Source organism: Periplaneta americana, chromosome 15 (assembly GCF_040183065.1).
Source record: "Periplaneta americana isolate PAMFEO1 chromosome 15, P.americana_PAMFEO1_priV1, whole genome shotgun sequence".
Classification (NCBI taxonomy): domain Eukaryota; kingdom Metazoa; phylum Arthropoda; class Insecta; order Blattodea; family Blattidae; genus Periplaneta; species Periplaneta americana.
The window spans coordinates 10,642,999-10,665,670 of NC_091131.1; the positions used below are offsets into that span (position 1 = coordinate 10,642,999).

Here is a 22,672-nt window from a genome sequence, read left to right on the forward strand (position 1 = left end):
TAATTTGTTTCCCGTACATTTAAGCTATTGAAATGAATTCAAAATAGAAAACTGAATAAGTACAATCAAAATTCTGTTCAATCTTGGAATGTAGGCTTTCGTTGATAGGATGCGTGTTTTCCGGGCTAGAGGGCCGTGGTCTGTTGGCGTTACAACCAAACGTTTCGTCCACAACTCCGGTGGACATCTTCAGTGGCGTGGTACACGTGTGCGGAGAGATCTGCTGTGTGTATCAGGAACTGGCATTGAGACTGGTAGCACGTCGCTATTTAAGGTGTGGGGCTGTTGTTGCTTGTCATTGTCGCCGTGGTCCGCACCAGTGGCTTCGGTGTTCTGATTGTTTGTCGTAGTGTCTAATTGTTGGAGAAAGGGTTTGATATGTGTGCTTCTGTCAACATAGCTTGGTATCCGGCCCTCAGAAGCACACATATCAAACCCTTTCTCCGACAATTAGACACTACGACAAACAATCAGAACACCGAAGCCACTGGTGCGGACCGCGGTGACGACAAGTAACAACAGTCCCACATCTTAAATATCGACGTGCTACCAGTCTCAATGCCAGTTCCTGATACACACAGCAGAGCTCTCCGCACACGTGTACCACGCCACTGAAGATGTCCACCGGAGCAGTGGACGAAACGTTTGGTTATAACACCGACAGACCACGGCCCTCTAGCCCGGAAAAATACGCATCCTAAAATTCTGTTCAGTTCATTATTGGGAAATACTGCAGGTGCAACTGGAGGAATCTTAGGGAACAATTATGTGATTATTGTAATTTTAACAGCAGTGTTAAGTATGCTTAAATGCGACAGTATATTTTATGGCATGTAAAAGAACTCCTGCAGAACAAAATTCTGGCACACCGACGCTGATATAACCTCGGCAGTTGCATCATTAAATAAAACATACTTTAAATTTAACATCAGTGTGGGGCTATAGGATAGCTCAGAATAAGTTGGACTTGCAATTCCTTGCTGTGCTTGGGTGTGGGTACCTTTTCCATTTGTATTAAGGTTTTTACCGATGTTTGCTCCAATTGTAAAGTGAATATCAGGTAATCTGTGAGTTCTACATCTAACCTCACCAGTTTTCAGCAGTGCTAGGCAACAATGAATTTGATACAACATTGTTAAATAGCCTCTTAAAAAAACACAACAGACAGAAAGTTGGCTTTTCATGTCAAAAGATGCAGGTTCAAGCCCCAACAAGTCCAACTGAAATTTCTGGTAAACAGAGGAAGATTTGGGTTGGGGTTTCACAGAATAATTTGTTTCAGAGGGGGACACTTGAGGCAAAATGTTGAGAGTCAGTAGTTTCCACAGTTAAAAAATAAATACACTCTGTGATCAGTATTCATAATTATGATGATTCTAAGAGACTGTTTATGCAGTTTGCAATTTTGATATTGGATTAAGACTTTCTTTAAGACGAACTATTTTTGTGTTGAAATAGTTTACATACAATTAATCAGCTTCCTAGAAATATACATCTTGAAGCTATAGAACTTGTCTATTCTGGGGTTAAATAAAGTTATTTGCGAACTCGGAACTGTCAGTAGGTTACATTCCCCTTTCAGACTTCTTCCCTACAGAATTCTTAAACGTTTTCTTAGTGGAATGGTGTAGCTCTGTGTGAGATGAGTGGCCTACAAGTTTGGAGCTCACATTATTGGTCAATCCCAAGATTGTTTGTAAGTACTTCTAGTCTTAAAGTTTTTCCCCCATTTACTTCAGTGTCATTGTTTAACTGCGTACAGACTTTGTTAAATGTTATGTTTTATTTAACGACGCTCGCAACTGCAGAGGTTATATCAGCGTCGCCGGATGTGCCGGAATTTTGTCCCGCAGGAGTTCTTTTACATGCCAGTAAATCTACTGATATGAGCCTGTCATATTTAAGCACATTGAAATGCCATCGACCTGGCCTGGGATCGAACCCGCAACCGTGGGCATAGAAGGCCAGTGCTATACCAACTCGCCAACCAGATCAACTACAGACTTTGTTGTACAAGAATATTGTGTATAGAAAAATTTCGTAACTTAGAACTCTATGATCCTTCGAAACTTGTAATTTAAGTTGTTCATAACTACATTCATTTGCATATAATCTTGAAAATCTTTTATCTCTCTTCACACAAGAAATGATATGTATTCAATGGAAGCAGTTGTCATGGTGATTAGTTTGTTTGAAACTAGTTCTGTAATATGTCTAATTCTATTGAAGTGGTGTTCTATAAATTTGACAGTGGCCTTTTAACAGGCTTGTATCCATAATGCTTTGAGTTGGTCTATGTAGTTTGAGTTCTTTCCAGAAGCTTTGAGAAAATATTGAATAAACTGATTCAGTTATGGTTGCAAAGAAATTGGAAAGACTTCTCATGACGACATGTAGCACACTGTTTAGATGCTGAGAACCTGAATGGAATAGATTCATCTACATTTTTAATAATATACAGTGTCTGGGTTAGAGGTGTCAAGAAATAATTGTTAATCATTTATTAACAGAAGAATATTTTATTATTATATGTTTGACACAGCATGCAGAAACTTTCCAAGATTTTACTTTTATAATAACAATGCTAGAAATCTATACAACAGAGCAAAAGAATTAAAGAAAATAAGAAAAAAAGAGAAGTTTTATATGATATTCTTATTGAATTTGGTATTCCCAAGAAACTAGTTCGATTAATTAAAATGTGTCTCAGTGAAACGTACAGCAGAGTTCGTATAGGTCAGTTTCTGTCAGATGCGTTTCCAATTCACTGTGGGCTAAAGCAAGAAGATGCACTATCACCTTTACTTTTTAACTTTGCTCTAGAATATGCCATTAGGAAAGTTCAGGAGAACAGAGAGGGTTTGGAATTGAACGGGTTACATCAGCTGCTTGTCTGTGCGGATGACGTGAATATGATAGGAGAAAATCCACAAACGATTAGGAAAACACGGGAATTTTACTGGAAGCAAGTAAAGAGATAGGTTTGGAAGTAAATCCCGAAAAGACAAAGTATATGATTATGTCTCGTGACGAGAATATTGTACGAAATGGAAATATAAAAATTGTAAATTTATCTTTTGAAGAGGTGGAGAAGTTCAAATATCTTGGAGCAACAGTAACAAATATAAATGATACTCGGGAGGAAATTAAACACAGAATAAATATGGGAAATGCGTGTTATTATTCGGTTGAGAAGCTTTTATCATCCAGTCTGCTGTCAAAAAATCTGAAAGTTAGAATTTATAAAACAGTTATATTACCGGTTGTTCTTTATGGACTCTTTATGGACTTGGACTCTCACTTTGAGAGAGGAACATAGGTTAAGGGTGTTTGAGAATAAGGTGCTTAGGAAAATATTTGGGGCTAAGAGGGATGAAGTTACAGGAGAATGGAGGAAGTTACACAACACAGAACTGCACGCATTGTATTCTTCATCTACATAATTAGGAACATTAAATCCAGACGTTTGAGATGGGCAGGGCATGTAGCACATATGGGCGAATCCAGAAATGCATTTAGAATCTTAGTTGGGAGGCCGGAGGGAAAAAGACCTTTAGGCAGGCTGAGACGTAGATGGGAAGATAATATTAAAATGTATTTGAGGGAGGTGGGATATGATGATAGAGAGTGGATTAATCTTGCTCAGGATAGGGACCAATGGCGGGCTTATGTGAGGGTGGCAATGAACCTCCAGGTTCCTTAAAAGCCAGTAAGTAATAAGAAAGATACGATTTATGTCAGAATTACTAACAGTCAACATTAATCATTTCGTGTAGCTGGAGCTTGTACACACATAGTCTGAGTCGTTTATGAAGAATCATGAACAGTTGATTTGGGAATCTGTAACTGATGACTAGCCTGCCTAATAGACTTCCTGGGCTCCGGTTGTTGGGATGTTTGCCTGTTTGTGGAATCAAGGATCCTGTCTCGTAAAAGAGTTCTATCCCACTGCAAAATTGATTTCGACATATGTGGATCCACATTGAATTCTAGACGAAATTGGCGTCGAACTCTGGTAACAGATTGAAGTTCTGCAAGTCAAAGCACGACTTCACGTTTTGCTGTGGTGTCCAGATTTTACGTTCAATTAGACTGATTAATATTGACTAAATCTAAAGAAATCTAAATCTAAAGAAAACATTTTAAGCAGAGAAAACCCTCTAACCTTCGAACCAATTAACATTCAACTAGATTTAGAAGAACCAGTTACAAAATCTGAAACTTCCAAACCTGTACTAAAAGCGCTGGCATTAGAAGCTGTGAACAATAGATACCCACCAGAAGAATGGTTACATATCTACACAGATGGGTCTACTATCGATAACAACTCAGGATCAGGAATTACGTATGCGTTATTCTCATTTTATCAACCAGCAGGACATCATACAACAAATTTTGATGCGGAAATAATGGCTATTCATATCTCACTCCAACACCTACTGTACAGAATAGATAAATTTCAAAATGCTGTCATTCTCTCTGATTCTAAAGCAGCATTATATGCAATAAATTCATATAAAATGATGTCAATCCAAATTAAAGAATGTCACAAAATGATCCAACAACTTCAAAAACTACAGAAAACAATTCAATTGCAATGGATACCTGCACATTGCGGAATTGCTGGAAATGAAACTGCTGACATTCTTGCCAAAAAAGGATCCAATTTAATTCAGAATACAAATACAAGCCTACCTTTTACATCCATCAAAAGACTAATTAAAAATAAATATAAAATCAAGCAAAACCAAGCACTATGTACCAAAGCCAAAGATATAAAATAGAGCATTTTAATAAAAAAAAAAAAAAAAAAAATTATTCCAGAAATCCCACGTAAATCTGCAGTAGCAAAATTCAGACTGCTTACAGAACACGATTATTTGGCCAAACACTTGAATAAAATAGGAATTTACACAAATCCAAATTGCCCTCTATGCAACAAAGAAGAAGAAATGACTGAAGATCATCTCATAACCTGTGAAGTCCTACCTGATGGATCCACCACTGAGAAATATTGGAGAGCAAGAACGCTAATGGCTTCGTTGCCAAAGCCCGGCATTAGATAACAACAACAACATATTGACTGTTAGCAATTCGTGACATAAATCGTATCATTTTTGTTTTCTTCAATTTTCTTGCTTTGCTGTATGGAGTTCTAGCATTGTTGTTATAAAAATAAACATATTATAATAAAATATCTTTCTGTTAATAAATGATGAACAACTATTTCTTGATACCTTTAGCCTGGACACGGTGTATTAAATAAATGATTTAATTTTTACATCTGGAAATTAATAAAACGCTCTTTCATAATTTTAAATTGGCATTAAACTTGTTAAACTTAACTTTATTTAAACGAACAAACTTGTTATTGTGATAACAAAATGCAAATGTTGCTTACATTGTAAAGAAACTTTTTTTTTTTCTGTAGAAAGACTATGTCCGGATTTTTAACATTCCATAACAATTGGTGAAGACATGAGCTATTTAAAATGACTTTCCTCCTCACATAATTTTGAATGTAGTGCAGCGTAGAATTACAGATATCTGGTCATTACCAGTTATGCTCACTGTTTGCCATTGACAAATACAGTGTCGTTCTCTTTTTAGAAATAAAAATTACACTAAATGCAGAATTTGGAAAGCAAAACCACACATGGAAACTAAGTGCGTTGTGATTTATATATTTATATTCCGACAGTGTAGTGTGATACATATAAAAAATAATATTAACCAAGCATCTAAAATTCTAACTGAACACCTTCTTAAACTCTCTTTCATTACTCCAAGTTTGTATGCCCCAGTCCCATGTTATGTTCTGTGTGATGCAAGCATTGATCGTTTGTGGTTGCTGCATGAGTAGACTACAACAGAGCTTCTCCGTCCTGCTCTGGGGTCAGGAACATAGGTGGCACTGCATTGTGTCTGTTAAAACCAACAGTTGAATGTTAGAGTACACAAATGGCCCAAACAAGAACTGTCGGCCATGTTAGCTCATTAAAAATGCAGTATATGTCACTTCTTACATAAAATGTTTCATTTTAGTCAATGTCAGTTGCTGTCGTTATAATTTGTTTTCTTTACTATTTTATTATTTCTTTTAGCTTTGAAGAATTCATAAAAATACGTCAGACAGTTTTATTTTGCCTAAGTGATAACATGTATCCTGTATTGAGAGTTGGGTGGATATCATAAGTGTTAAAATGTCATTGTTTGTTGCAGTGTGTTATATTGAAATGAACTTCTGATCATTTTGATAAAAATAATTGCCACATGGTTTATATGGCTGTAATTTGATTTAAATACAACATAAGTTCACGAAGATCATTTCAGTATAAGATACTCACTATAAAATGTTAATAGAGAAAATGGAGGATGTTGTAAATTTATTCATATCACTCCAGAATCTGTGTTAGTATGCGACACTAGTCACAAAACTGTAATTAGGACATTTTATCAATGTGATTTGAAGTATTGAAAGCACAGCTACATAACTTGTATCAATACTTGGCTGTCACATACACTGAAATTGAGCTGAGATACATTACAGCCTAAAGAAATAAGATTATTTTAAATGCTGGTACATGGATATTAATTTTGTATACATGTCTTAAATCAAGATCTATTCAAAATGGATCATGCCATTCATAATTAGAGATTTTATAGGCGAGAAGGATAAGACTTGATCGTTTAAACTCTTCTTTCGATATAAGAACACAGTTGTGTCTGAAATTAATATGAATCTTAATTTTGTTCAGGATTACTGCTGATTTTGTTGAGTTACAGTCGTTATACATAATACTGTTTTGGTAATAATGTACAATGAAAAGTTATACTTTCTTCAAATATACACAATTTCTACATAGCAAAAATTGAATACTCATGCAGGTATGGTTAACCACATCAAAGAGTTCATAATGTTGGTGTAAAATATGTATATGACTGTACAGATTTTGATGGTTTGTAAGTACTAGATAAGGTGGAGGAATTAGGTGGAAGAGAATATAAATTAATTCTACGAGTAATGTTTTAATATAAGATAAAATAAATATATCATCATTGATTTTATGAAATCTCCTATGTGACAGTACAGAAAATAATTTTTCAGGAGGAAGAAAAAATTAATTAAATATCAGTAGCTGTACATTGATCTTCAATGATGTCATTCATATTCATATGTAGCCCATTAATTTGTAACTAATTTTTTTCTTCCTCCTGAAAAATTATGTTGTGTACTGTCACAAAATCAGCGATGATATATTTGCTTCTGTTCCTGGCTACTTTAATTAACAGTATATCTTAAGCCACTAGTGCCAAAATTATAAAACGAAATATGTGAAAAACCAAATTATGCATCAATCAAAGGTTGCTGAGTTTGTGGCAGTGATACATAAGGGTCTGCCACCTTCTAACAGAACTCATTAAGTGTAGGTACTTCATTTGCGTTTTTAAAACAAAGATAGTGTCTTATATCAACTTCTGCTAATGCAGCTTTGTCTGCTTTCAGTAGGGAAGACCCTAGAGATATTTAAGTTTCATACTTCACCTTGCGTCGAAATCTCGTAAAAACTGGTACAGCTGTTCTGAGAGGTTGCTATAAAACTGAAATGGAAAGAGCATGTGAATTACTCTGTGTATCTTCATTTGCCCAACTGTTATTTGTACATTGACTGTTACAGATGCAGAACTTCTAAAAATACATTTTAAATCATTTCTGACTAGTGTTACATTTTATCGAGACTTAAATTTCCTTAGATTTATTACCTGGGAAATTAATTTTAGATAGGGAAGGTAACAGAAAACCAACAATATAAGTAGTATTTGTGACAAGAATGCGCAATTTGGAACTTCATTAAATTGCTTATGTCTACATTCAACTTTAAACACATTCATTAATATAAATAAAACATTTTCATATGCATTGGATGTCTGTCTGTTCACTATAGTGCATTTAGCATCATAGTTTCAAATCTCATTAAGCTGATGCTAAACACTGATCTTTTCATTTTGGCACTATTGACTTGAGACATACTGTTCGCGCAACTTATCTGGGCAGTTAAAAGAGCGGGGAAGCGGGGTATAGCGAGGTTGCTTGTAGCGGTAGCGTGGCAGGAGAGGGAAGGAGAGGGACAGCGAGAGAGCACTAGGGAACCCAAGTGCCTAGATAAGTTGCGCGGACAATACTATAGAAGTACATCAATATTTTAGGACTATAAGATATTTTCAGTCTGTAGATGTGTCCATAAAAAATTAATTAGAGTGGATATTGAGGTGAATTAGGGCCATGAGAACCTTCAGACCTTCTGCATATCGATGGTGTTGAACAGCAACATATGTATAAAAAAAAACCCAAGGAAATGAGATTCTGCTTTATCCTTGTAAAAAAAGTTTTACCGAATCTTCTGCAAACACATCTTATGTCCAGGCATGGATACGAACTGTACAAGAAGATATTAAATCGCCTCTTCTTCAGACATTTGTTTGTCTTCTTCTTCTTCTTCTTCACTTCAGGGATTAGGCTTAAAGCCTGTTCTGGCTTCATAGTGACTCTTTCCAACGGTAGGTTATTTCACGACGCTTTATCAACATCTTAGGTTATTTAGCATCTGAATGAGATGGAGTTGATAATGCCAGTGAAATGAGTCCGGGGTCCAGCACCGAAAGTTACCCAGCATTTGCTCATATTGGGTTGAGGGAAAACCTCGGAAAAAACCTCAACCAGATAACTTGCCCCAACCGGGAATCGAACCCGGGCCACCTGGTTTCGCGGCCAGATGCGCTAACTGTTACTCCACAGGTGTGGACTTTCCAACGGTCTCTTTTTCCTTTTGCTCTATATGTTAATATTCGTCTTGGAATTCGGTTGCCGTCCATTCTCTCTAGATGTTCAGTCCACTGCTCTCTAAATTTACGAATCTTTTCTTCCAATGATACCACGTTTAGTTCGCTTCTTATGTCGTCATTCTTAATTTTATCTAGCCTAATGCAACCTTTGACCGATCTTAGAAACTTCATTTCAGATGCTTGCAATTTCTTTCTGTCATTGCTTGTGAGAGTCCAGGTCTCTGATCCATACAACAGAACTGGTACTGCTGTTACATTATAAAACTTCGAGGGTGCTATTCATAGACATTTCGCTAGCCTGCGCTACGAGCATGCTAAACTAGCCCCGACTATCGACTGGTTACTTGTACGGGATTCATATCATATCGCTAACTCTGGTTTATGATTACGAAAAACATTAGTTCGCTGATCATTCACCGGAAGCCCGCGCCAAGAATGTCTATGAATATGGGTGTCTTTTCTTGTTTTACCCTTCAGTGTTCTATTTGTTGTACCACATATCTGCTGGAACATCGAAAGTTTGTTTCTACTTCACTTGTGTGTTTGTAAGTACGAGGGGGATCCAGGAAATAACGACCGTTTTGTTGTAATAATTAAAATATATATATATTTATTTGAAAAAACAAAGTCTGTTACATAACTGAAGCTTCCTTTACTTCTCTACATAATCACCACCTACATTTAAACATTTGTCGTATCTGTTCACTAGCTTTAGAATTCCCGTGTTATACTCCTCTGCCGCCAGTTCATTAAGCCAGGTGTTCACTGTCTTCTTCAACCCTTCATCACTTCCAAAACGATCCCAAAAGACAGTAGCCATGACTTTTTGTGTTGAGAGAGTCTGTTTGAATTTCCTCGGTTTCTTGGGTTATGAGGGATGATGCCACTGACGTGATTGGCGCTTGGTCTCTGGGGTGTTGTGAGACACCCAGGTCTCATCACCAGTCACAATTTGATCAAGAAAGGCGTCTCCATCTGTGTGATATCGCATCAAGAATGTCAATGCTGAGGCCATTCTCTGAGTTTTGTGTTGGTCACTCAGTTGCCGTGGAACCCATCGTGCACAGATTTTGTGGTAGTCAAGATGTTGTGACACAATTTCACCAAGCAAAGAACGAGAAATATCAGGAAAGGCAATATGCAATTCGTCGAGTGATGTGTGCCTGTCTTGCAAGATTCTGTCGTTCACTTTAGTCTTCAGGTCTTCTGTGATGAGTGATGGGCGTCCGGGTCGAGTTTCATCGTGGACATTTGTTCGCCCATTGTTGAAGATTTCGCACCATTTTCTCACATTTCTTTCATTCATTACAGTATCACCATACACTTCTTTCAATTGCCGGTAAATTTCTGCAGGTTTCAAATGTCGGGCATTCAGAAATCGAATCACACTCCTCACCTCACAGTCGGCGGGATTATCAATAGCGTCGTTCATTTTGAAGTAACACAAAATGCACAATGGCGACTTGTTGCAACCAGTACTCACAACATTATGAGAACACATGTTAAGGAAGCCAGTTGACCTTCAAACAAGGAAGGGGAGTCAGCTGCGCGGCGGGTATGCGCGAACGGTCGTTATTTCCTGGATCCCCCTCGTAACTTCACATTCTACGTATTTGGAACTAGTGACCTCTTCTATAGGTGTATCATTTAAAATAATTTCATTTCTGACACTGTATTTTCCATTAAAAGCCATTGTCTTTTTTCATGTGCTGAAATTTTAAAATTATACATCTCACTTATTCTTTGTAACTGATATATTGATTTCTGTAGATCTTCACTTTTTATTTATTAAAACCCGGTCATCTGCAAATAGCTTCGTCTTAATACTAAAATTAGGAGTGATTTAATACCATTAGGTGATTATTGTTCCATTCTCTAAAAGTATCGTCCATATAGATTAGAAGAAAACTTGGTGAAATACTGCAGCCTTGTCTTACACCTTGATTAATTGGAATATCCTTGCTGTATTTGCCATGTCCAATATTAATGCTAACTGTCGTGTTTTTGTTTGTTTGTTATCAAGATATTAAAATGTTTTTTCGCTCTCTTGTAAAATTGAATATTTTGACATACGCGGTTGCTGTTCAATACCATATAAAAGGGCAGAGTTATTTTACAGTACAGTTCCTCAGAATATGAGTCTGACAGTTTTGAGTAGTGTTGTCAGATTTTATCTGTTAATTCCGTTATATAATTTGTACTGAAACATAATAAATTACATACACAGAAATTCGCGGTATTGAAAACAATTGAGGACCTAACATTTTAAATGTGCTAGTGTCAAAAACAACTTTCTGAGATATTGATGAAAAACACTGTGCAATGCATGTTGAGATACCTACAACACTGTATTTTGGCACACGAATGAGTCACTTACAATTGAGCTACGACAAAGATAATTTAGTATGATATTCTCATATGGATGTTCTTCCCTTAGATTGAATAAAATTAAATTTGAAAAATTAGCACTTAGCAAATTTAGAATGTTAGGTCTTCAATTCTTACCAGACTTATTTATTGCAGTTTATCACAGTTATTTGCGATTTCAAAACAGAGGATAGACGTAACACTTTCCATGAAGATTTTTTTTTAGTAGGTTATTTTACGACACTTTATCAACAGCTCAGGTTATTTAGCATCTGAATGAGATGAAGGTGATAATGCCGGTGAAATGACTCCGTGGTCCAGCACCGAAAGTTACTCAGCATTTACTCATATTGGGTTGAGGGAAAACCCCGGAAAAAACCTCAACCAGGTACCTTGCCCCGACCGGGAATCGAACCTGGGCCACCTGGTTTCATGGCCAGACGCGCTAATGTTACTCTGTAGGTTGGACATGAAGATGTTCCTTCATCAATTATTTTTTCTCAGTTAATACAGTGTAAATGAATAACCATTTACAATATGATTTTAATTTTCTGCTTCCTTCACTCTCTTCTCTTCCTCACATACCTGAAACTGAACACTCGCCACAGAAATTCAAATAGCCAACATAACCATGTACAAAAAAATTTAAAGCATCTTCCCATTTTTTGGGATGTTCAAACCATTGTTCTCCTTTTGTTATGGAGCATGGTTCAGTATTAAAGGTTTATAACCTAGATCTTGTGCCTCCCAAATTCCGTTTGTTTGGGCCTCTGAAAGAAACACGTTGGAGGATAATGGTTTCCAGGTGATGCAGTGGTATAGAATACTGTCTGAAAGTGGTTTGAATGTAAAGAGTTGCTGAAAAGGAATCAGTTTCGTGTCAGGATAAGACAAATGCATATGTTCTCGGAAATTACCTAGAATATAAACAGTAGGATATAGTTAACAAAATAATTGTAGTTCTTGTATCATATGCAAATAAAAATCTGTATAAAATGGGAAACCTCAATATTTTTTATGCTCGACCATGCCGAAATGTACTAATTATACACCTGGTAGCAGTCCTTTAATGCATGTCATTAAAGTACACCTACTCATTAAAGGTCAGGTCTTTCAGCCAATGACGACTCAGGTTATAACTGTTCAGCCAATGACAGGTCAGCTTTCTACCATTATAAAACCGCAAGTATCGATTATTCTCGGATATGCAATCGGAAGAGAATTAGCGAAAAGTCACGGAGGCTGGAAATCCAATACTGTCGCAGAAGGTTATGTTCTGTTACTATAATAATTAGCGTTAATTGTAAATAATATTCAAATAAATTCAATTTGTCATCTCGTTTTTCAGTGTCGAATTCAATAATCAAGGTTATAATATTATCAAGTTTAACGGGACTATGTCAAGGTCAATGACATTATTGTTCCTCGGAAAAAATCAATACTTTCGCGTCTGCACACATCTCACAATTCACGACCTAGAACAAGGTCACTTCCGATCTTGTCAGATACCTACAAATAAAATGTATACATCTGAATACCGATAATTTCAAGTTAGAAATATGGTCGAGCATAAAAAGTCGTATGAAACTCGTCTATAATGGTAATTAAGAAGCTCGTATGAAAATTATGAAACTCGCTTGCGCTCGTTTCATAAATATCCATAATTACTATCATTATAGGCTCGTTGCATAATGTACTATTATCGGACCTCATATTGACATTTAAAATAAAGACAATATAGAGTTTCTTGTTTTATGCATTTGGTGCTTGGTAATTTATATAAATCATTGTAATAGGTAGACGACCTTGCTACAACAGCATTTTTCCACCCAAACTCTCAAAAACTGTCAGGGCCATACTCTTGGATACTGTATTGTGAACAACTCTTAGAAACTAATTCGTCTCTTTTGATCTTTATTCTCTTCTCTGAAATTATGATATTAAACAACTGTTGATGCATCTTATTCATGAATTACATACCATGCAGCCATTTCCTTATAGTGTGTGAAGCGTACACTTCAGTTATTCATCATAGAGCCTAGTTTTGTGCATGTGTTTTGTGAGGATATTGTGTCTTGTCAATAGGCCTCTTACGACCTTCAAATCAGTTCTTTTGAGGGCAAATGTCTCCGGTATTTGTTCCTTAAATTGAGCTGATACTGAATGTAATGTTCCTTTATGAATGGCATTCTAGTCTCATGATTTTCGTGTGATGTTACCTGTTGTCTGAATGGTGCATGACCCTTGACTGGGGTTGGTGGTAAGGGATGTTTCATGCTGTGTGCTCTGGACAGGTGCTCATGGACATGTTCTATCAAGACGAGGATGCCAGTGGGGGTGGCGGTCTGTCAGGAATTGGTGTGATTGACGACTCCGACCCCGTCACGCCTCGCACCTCCCTCACCTATGATGAGGTTGTCAAAGACCTCATTCATGACGAGAAGCAGTACCTCCGGGACTTGCACATGATCATCAAAGTGTTCCGAGAAGAAATTGCGAAGCTGGTGGGAGGAGACTCAAAGGTAAAAAAAAAACTATGCACTCTATTTGTAAGTGACTACATTGTACATCATACAGTGGAAAAATGAATGGATTTTATTTTTCGTAACAGTAGGTTGTTTTAGTGGGAAATATGATAAATGTTAAAAAAAATTTATGAAAATTTCATTAAATGACTTTATGCTCGACCATGCCGAAATGTAGTAATTATACACCTGGAGCAGCCCTTTAATGGACCTCATTAAAGTTCAGGTGTTCCACCAATCAGAAAATACCATTGTAGCAATATGAAAGCGCAAGTATCAGTTATTCTCGGATATGCAATCGAAAGACAACTAGCGCGAGATTTCACCAATTGCACAATAAATCACCTATATTTGAAATAAAGTCAGTTCTGTTACTATAATAATTAGCGTTAATTGTAAATAATATTCAAATAAATTCAATTTGTCATCTCGTTTTTCAATGTCTAATTCAATTTCAAGCTTATATCAAGATTAATGTTTATTTTACTCTCTAGATTATATCAAGGTCAATGTCGATATTTGTTTACACACACACACACACCTCTCATGGAGTCACCATTTAGACAGCTCTGATATGGATGTGTGTAGGAAGGTAGATGAGTGTCAGTTATGAAGATCAACTAAGTTTATAGTTTTTTATTTAGATGTGAGTTAGCTTATTGACTGAATCATTTGGAGATTTTTATCTAAAAGCATCCTACTATTTTATGTGTTGAAACAAAAAAACACACTGTGTGCAGGAGTTGGACGCCATGTTCAGCAATATCATGGACATCTATGAGCTGACAGTGACGTTGCTTGGATCTCTGGAAGACATGCTGGAGATCAGTGAAGAGAAGCAGGTTCCAGCTATTGGAAGCTGCTTCGAGGAGTTGGCTGAGGTAACACATTATCTCATAGCCAAGAATCTCGTATAAAGTGCAGGTGAAGTGATTAGTTTACATTTTGACAAATGAATTTTTGTGGAATAACTTAAACATATGTCTGCTACTTTGAGAAATTTTTCATAAAATGGACTCACTTATTACGTTTAAAAATTATTTTGTAAATATTTTATTATCCAGTAAGAATTAGACCTGATGAAACTTGTTCTGGCTCTAGTTTATTTTTAATGACTCTAGTATCATTATTACTATTGTCGTTATTATCAGTTGGTTTGAATTGTTAGTTTGGTTAGCCAGTTAATTAGTTTAGTTTAGTTATTTGGAGTAGGTGGTTGATTGGCTTGTTTGCATTGATTGGGTTGGGTTAGTTGTTGGTTTGAGTTTGTTAGTTGGGTTGCAATTGATTCATTTATTTATTCATTCATTGGAATTGATTTGGATTTGTTGGCTTAGGGTTGATTTGATTTGAGTTGGGGTTAATTTGGATTGGTTGTTTTGGTTGGGGTTGATTTCAATACTTTTGGGTTAGTTTGGGTCACTTGTTTTGGATTGGTTTAGGTTGGTTGGGATTGATTTGATCACTTTTGGTTTGGTTGGCTGGTTTGCTTTGGTGTTTGCAGTATTCAGTCATTTTATAATTGAAATTATCCATCCATCCATCCATCTTTCAACTCAGTAACACTGAATTACATTGATACTGTTAGAAAGCACTCAGATCAATAACTGATGCATTTCTGGATTCGCCCATACATGCTACATGCCCTGCTCCTATCAAACATCTGGATTTAATGTTCCTAATTATGTCAGGTGAAGAATACAATGCGTACAGTTCTGTGATGTGTAACTTTCTCTATTCTAGAATAGGCCTAAATTAACTATCGGACAGAAAGTAAAAATAATAAGGGATGTTAAGGATAATCCTCAAATATCGCTATCATATATGGCAAACCATCCACACCTGTGGAGTAACGGTCAGTGCATCTGGCCGCGAAATCAGGTGGCCCGAGTTCGAATCCCGGTTGGGGAAAGTTACCTGGTTGAGGTTTTTTCCGGGGTTTTCCCTCAACCCATTACAAGCAAATGCTGGGTAACTTTCAGTGTTGGATCCTGGACTCATTTCACCAGCATTATCACCTTCATTTCATTCGGATGCTAAATAACCTTAGATGTTGATACAGCTTCGTAAAATAACCCCATAAAAAATATATGGCAAACCATGGTTTGCCAACTACTTCATTATGGTGTATGATGAAGAAGAAAGAAAAAAATTTTCAGTGCCGAGTTTCAGTGTGGTTCGGATTCAACCAAATAGAAAAACATACATGCCCCACCATTTGAAGAGTTAGAAAATATTGTAATGAAATGTATTGTAAATAAAAATTGTAGGCCTAATTAAATGATTATGATGATTGGTTTATAACACACATGTTAATACTAGCTATTTTAGCCTTTCGTTTCCATTTTATGTAAACCCTCTTTTAAGGCAAACCCCTATTTAAGGAAACAAAAAGTAATCCCTCGGAGATTCATTAAAAAGGGGTTTTACTGTGTTTTAAAATTATTACTTTTGTGTCGTGCACTGTAGCTCCATGGCCTAAGACGTCATGCCTAGGACTCTAATTATGAAATGAATGTTAATTCGAATCCTCATGGAAAAGGAATTTTCTCATGAAATTTCGGCCAGTGTGTGAGACCAGTGCTCACCCAGCATCATGATGAATTTGGGAAGCTACAGTAGATAGCAAAATTCGGTTATCAAAACCAGCTACAACAGCTGGGGGGATCATTGTGCTAATCACATGATACGTCCGTTTTGGTTAGATGATCGTTCACCTCTACTGAGGAATGTGGCTGGTCGGCCTTGGCCCTAAATGGACTGCCACACCAAAAATTATTGTGTTATTTTTTAAATAAGGTCCAGCTTTATAATTTATACTTTGTTGTCATGTTTCATTTCTTTGACAGTCTGGAAATAGTGTGTTAATGATTTGGTAGTATGCTGATTACTTAATTGGAGAGTAAACAACAAAGGTTGTAAGTGCACAAAACAACATATTTTAGGAGAGACTTTTTCTACATCCAAACCATATACTACTGGTGGCAATTGTGATTGCATACATAACTAGGGCCTATTTTCAGTTTCAATTTCAATATTTCACTTTCCTATGTTTTCGGGCTTCACACAGACAACCTGTTTTGACAACCACTTAAAAATGACAAGAATGGCTCTTGCAACCTTTGTTGTTTACGCACTTCAATTCTTAAATTGAAAGAAATTCAGTGTTGTTGTTGTTTTCTAATGCCAGACATTTGACAATAAAGTCATTTGACCTCTTGCACTCCAATACTTTTCAAAGATATAGTGAAAATGGCAAGTTGTAGCCGATTTAAGTGAACACCATATGTTAACGTTTTGGTGGCTTCTTCATTCACACACCCCCCAGAATGTCTGGAGAACCACACCTGCTGTTGGTCAACGGGTCCACTGGACCTAGTTGGGAGATCTTGTTGATCACCAGCTTTCCCTCCTTAAGCCACTGGAGGACGATTTTAGTGCCATAGCAGGTCAGCACTAGGAACAGAAAAGTAGAAAGAGGAGGAAGGAAAGTGAAATGAACCCCTAGACCTCGAATGCTCTAATACTGTCGGGGTCGAAGAAAGTAAGAGTTCAGTCAGAGGACTGGATAGGAAAGGGTAAAGAGAGAATTAGGTATTGAATAGAGAAAAATTATACCAAATTCAGTCATTAACTCATCAAGCTGACCAGTGCTAATTGATGAGTAGCCCCTCCCTTTAGTTCAGCTTGTAAAATTATGCTTACTAACAGCTGCACCACGGGAAGGTAGGGATGGGACATTGGGTATTTGTCCAGATTGGTTCCTTAAAGCCTTCAATGGGAAGGATTAATGGCTCTCCCCCCCCCCCCCGTCCTGTATTCGACAAATACCGTTTTGCAGCCAGAAATTCAGTGTATGTGCTGTACTACTGTATTAAATTCCATAATGGTTTAGGTCATCTGTAGCTTCATCTTTCAAGATCTTCTGGATTTCATACCTTCCTGGCCTGGGATAGACCGCCAGTAGTCCATTGTATTATCTTTAATTTTTCTCTTAAAAGAGAACTTCAGTGTTGCCACTGCTATTTTTGAGATCCTTCTTGAATAGTAAACTGATCATTAAAATTATTCTTTCACAATATATTTGTAGTGGATGTTCTGTGTTCAAGGATGGTATATGAGTGGGGCATTCTTGTTATTGCACATCCTTCCTTGACAGGTTAGTCAATGGTTTAACTTCTAATTTTATGGTGAAATCAAGATGTATAATTACATCTGTGATAGTAGGCTCATAAGTTTGGATTGTTCTCATATATTAATTCAAGTTATTTTTAATTGCATTTCAGGCTGCTGAATTTGATGTGTATGGCCGGTATGCAAAGGATATCACACAGCAACAAAGTCGAGATGCTCTTACTAGATTGATTAGTCGACAAGAAGTATCTGATGCACTGCAGTCAGCTGGTCACGGATTTCGGGAGGCTGTGAAATATTATCTGCCTAAGTTACTGCTGGGCCCAGTGTGGCATTGTTTCCTGTACTTTGAATATATTAAGGTGAGTATTTTCTAGCTGTTCTTTGAAGCAAAAATTAGTTGAATGTCGTTGCCTTCAACTTAGATGTAGAGGGTGCAACAACCATTGTTGCAAGAAAATTACTAGCATTTTTTACCAACATCAAAATTTAAGTTGGTTAGTCATCATCATAGATGTGCACAGGTTATTTTGTGAGGGAGTGCCACTTTCTTAAGAATTTTTGTTACACATGCTATAATGCTAATAGAAGCTCCTTTCGAAGGAAGCTGTGCTTATAAAATCACATTGCCCAGAGCCAGGTTTGAACCTGCAAGCTCCAGGTATTTTGAGGAGCATGGTAACACTTGGTCAACTCATAACAGAAATTTGAGAAATATATTTAAATTCGGCAGATCTGAGGTACGATTTCTGACTGGGAAGTAAAGATTTTTGTTTTCCTTGTGTAGGGAATGAATATACTTTACTTTAATTTTGAAAAAATACTGTCTTTGTTATAGTCGCGACGCTGTTATTCCTGGCATGACTCCTCCTCTTTGCTTACGCTTAGGAAGTGAAGGCTCTATAAAGTCTATGTACGTAGTATCATTCGCCATTTTTGTTCTTTCGTTGCCGAGCTACCAGATGAGGAATCTATTTGCTGTACCGTTAAACATTATCATGTCGTAGCTCCTATGATAATAAATCAAACACACTGTAATTCAGCAAAAATTTGTGTGGCAAATAATGTCCTCGTGTGCTTTCTGCGAACGCCAACGAAAGAGCCAAAATGGCGGGCGATTATATTAAGTATTTATCGAGCCATAGGAAATGCATAATGTCTTCATCAGCGAATCACAAGACGCACACGTTTAAATGTAGCCGACCTGCAATGTGATTGGCTGCCTGAAATTAGAGCGACGGGACTATAATTGTGGTTTTTTATATGGAAATTTGTAACTACTGAATGAGGACATATCGTATTTACTCGCATATTTTTCCCACTTTTTTTGGATAAAAAAATCGTCTTGAAATAGGGTTGCGTAAATTAATTTTATTGTAATGAACTTATACTGTATATCAAATAATAAGTATGTAAATACAATATTAAAAATCTTCGAGAACTGAACTCCACTTCGGCAAAATCACAGTTGACTGAAAAGCTAATGAAAATACAGTAACATTAGGTTTTATCATAATTTTATGGCGATCGGCCAGGATGGAGGGGGTGATCTTTATGCTTGTGATGACATTGGCTACAAGCAACTCTTTGTCACAACAACTCAAGGAGAGCCATGAGATATACTGAGGCATGTGGCGAGCCATAATGTCATTGTATTTTTTTTACCATTATAATTTCCAAAAGACTAAACTTTGCAAAAGAAAAAAAAAAGACGAAGAAAACTGCTTAAAAATTTGGGTGCATAAATTATGCGATGGCAAAAATTACACAAGTATATACGGTAGTTTTGAAATACCAATTAATAAAAATAACTTCTTTACAATATACTGTACTTTTTAATAATTGGTCTAATTTGCGTTTATATTATCATTTATTAGTTTATTATCTTATGTAGAAAGTATTTGCAATGTTTATAATGAATGTTTCATGGTTCTGAATGTCTCCTAATATTGGTAATCTTTGCTGCAGTTCCTCCATCGATTAAAACCTGGTGATGAAGATGGCGAGAGTTTAGAACAAGTAGAAGGGTTGCTTCGGCCCTTGCAAATGGAGCTTAAACAGACTGTTGGCAGCTTGCCCAAAAAGTGAGTTGTTTAGAGTTGAAAATGTCTTAAACTGCAGTGACAGACTTGTGAAGTTATACATCGCAACCGTTAAACATTTAATAAACTTCAGTGTCATAAAAAACAATTGCATTCCATTATGAATCAATAAAACGAATAATACAGAAGAAAATTAATGAAAATTATCATAACTTGATGAATGAAAATTGTAAACTTAAGGAACTTTTGGAGAACCCTAATCAAATTCTTGAATTGTCTCGTGAAACTGCTGTTGCCATGTTTTGGCTTTTACTGGACATGATTGTCTGGGCAAACTAATTTAAGTACGGTAACTTAATAGTTTATCAATTATATTTATGGCTTTTAAGGAACCTAGAGGTTCATTGTCGCCCTCACATAAGTCCACCATCAGTTCCTATCCTGAGCAAGATTAATCCAGTCTCTATCATCATATCCCACCTCCTTCAAATCCATTATAATATCATTCTCCCATCTACATCTCGGCCTCCCCAAAGGTCTTACTCCTTTCGACCTCCCAACCAACACTATATATGCGTTTCTGGATTTGCCCATATGTGCTACATGCCCTGCCCATCTCAGACGTCTGGATTTAATATTCCTAATTATGTCAGCTGAAGAATAAAATGCATGCAGTTCTGCATTGTGTAACTTTCTCCATTCTCCTGTAACTTCATCCCTCTTAGCCCCAAATATTTTCCTAAGCACCTTATTCTCAAACACCCTTAACCTCTGTTCCTCTGTCAAAGTGAGAGTCCAAGTTTCACAACCATACAGAACAACCGGTACCGGGAATATAATTGCTTTATAAATTCTAACTTCCAGGTTTTTTGAGAGCAGACTGGATGATAAAAGCTTCTCAACCAAATAATAACAGGCATTTCCCATATTTATTCTGCATTTAATTTCCTCCCAAGTGTCATTTATATTTGTTACTGTTGCTCCAAGATCGAGGCTTATTTGAAGGTTTCGTAACAAGCTGTTTTTTTTACGGTGATGGGTTGTTAGCCCTTCGCCCAACCCCCAAGCTGGATGACCACCCCTTATTGGCTGTCCGTGACTGCTTATTCAATGTATTCACAACTACCCTCCATATCTGGAAGCCGTCTCCTCTATCCGCAACCTGAGGACACACCATGCATTGGTGATAGGGACCCACAATACATTATATTCTATAATTTTCTAGGAATATTTCCACATATTTCTAGACACTGTTTATGGATGTAATACACCAGCACTTGTTTACTATAACTGGAATGTCTTCTTATTCCAAAGTTCTGAGATCAAATCTGTAAGGCTGTAATCTTTACAAGGATGCACGTGTCTTGTGTATATTCTTCCTTCATGTTCCGAGTTTGAATTTTAACTTTGTCATTTGTATTACTCCAAATGACATAAATTGAGTATAATTGATATTTGCAGGGAGACTGGTGTTCGAATGCATGGCAGAGCGAGACGACAGGCAGCACTTGAGAAGACAAACGAGCTTCAGAAAAGTATAGATGGCTGGGAGGGCAAAGACATTGGACAGTGCTGCAATGAATTTATTCGAGGTATGGTTTTTGGCACAGCATTAGTTTATCATTATGTGAATTATTCTTAAGGGGAGAGGATGGTATTTTTTGGTAAAAAATGAGTAAATTTTCAAAAAGAAAAATTCTTTAAAACACTCTGTGATATGTATGGAATGCATAGCATAACATTTTGTGAGTATCTGTGCCCTTATGGATGTTGAGTCGCCATTTTTAAACTTCCTGCGTTATGGATTTTTAAATCACTCGCCCACTTTTATTGTTGCTTCCGGTAAATTAAATTAAAAAAAAAAATATATATTTTTTTCTTTAAAATACCCTTTGATATGTGTGGAATGCATTGCATAACATTTTATGGGCATTTGTGCCCTTATCGGATGTTGAGACGTCTTTTTTAAACTTCCTGCGCTATGGATTTTTAAATCACACGCCTGCTTTTATCGGTTTCCAGTAACTTCATTTTTTTTGCTACATTGCCAGACAAAAATGAATGTAATTTCTGAACTATTAAAGATACATGCATGAAATTTAGAACATACATTGTTAATTGATTTCATTTTAAAAATACGTCCGTTTGTTTGCAAGAAAGGAAATCAGAAAATTGTTATTAAGTTTTGTTTATTTTACAAACTTAGGGACTAATATCAAAATTCTGTTACAGACAGTTTGTAGAATATGCTTTTGCAAATGCATTGCAAAAAACTGTTTGAATCTATCTTTAAAAATGGTTTAGATATATCGGTTTTAGTACAATCCTGCATTGGGTATATTTTTTTCAAATTTGGGCCCCCAATTTTTTTTTTTTTTTTTTTTTTCAAAATATTTTTATTGGTTGAGTTGCCACAGCTATGAGCTCTCTACATACAAAAATTAATATTTTACACCAAATAGGAAAAAAGTTTAAAAAAATACCATCCTCTCCCCTTAAGCTGGAAAAATTTGATTTCGAAATCTTCACAGAAATGTTTTCAGCATCCCTGTTGCTAAAATAGTTGACTGAATAAGCTTTTGTGGCTTTATATTGTCTGTTTGCATACAATCTTTTCTCTTTATCTGGTTAATTTTCAATGCCAAACACTTCGCAACTTGTAAGTCATGGACTCTTTTTTTTTATACAAATGTGACTGTATGATGTTGTGGCTCGAACCAAAGGAGAGGAGAAACAAGTGAAGACCGATAAAGATAGCTA

General features: G+C 36.4%; 1 protein-coding gene across 1 annotated transcript in view; it reads left to right on the forward strand.

The window, feature by feature from the left end:
- Positions 1-22,672, forward strand: part of Sos (Son of sevenless) — a 106,214-nt gene that overhangs the window by 42,295 nt on the left and 41,247 nt on the right. The window contains exons 5-9 of the mRNA XM_069846660.1: positions 13,506-13,733; positions 14,477-14,617; positions 18,023-18,232; positions 19,839-19,954; positions 21,374-21,504. Coding sequence (XP_069702761.1) covers positions 13,506-13,733; positions 14,477-14,617; positions 18,023-18,232; positions 19,839-19,954; positions 21,374-21,504 — 826 coding nt within the window. The remainder of the gene's footprint in view (positions 1-13,505; positions 13,734-14,476; positions 14,618-18,022; positions 18,233-19,838; positions 19,955-21,373; positions 21,505-22,672) is intronic.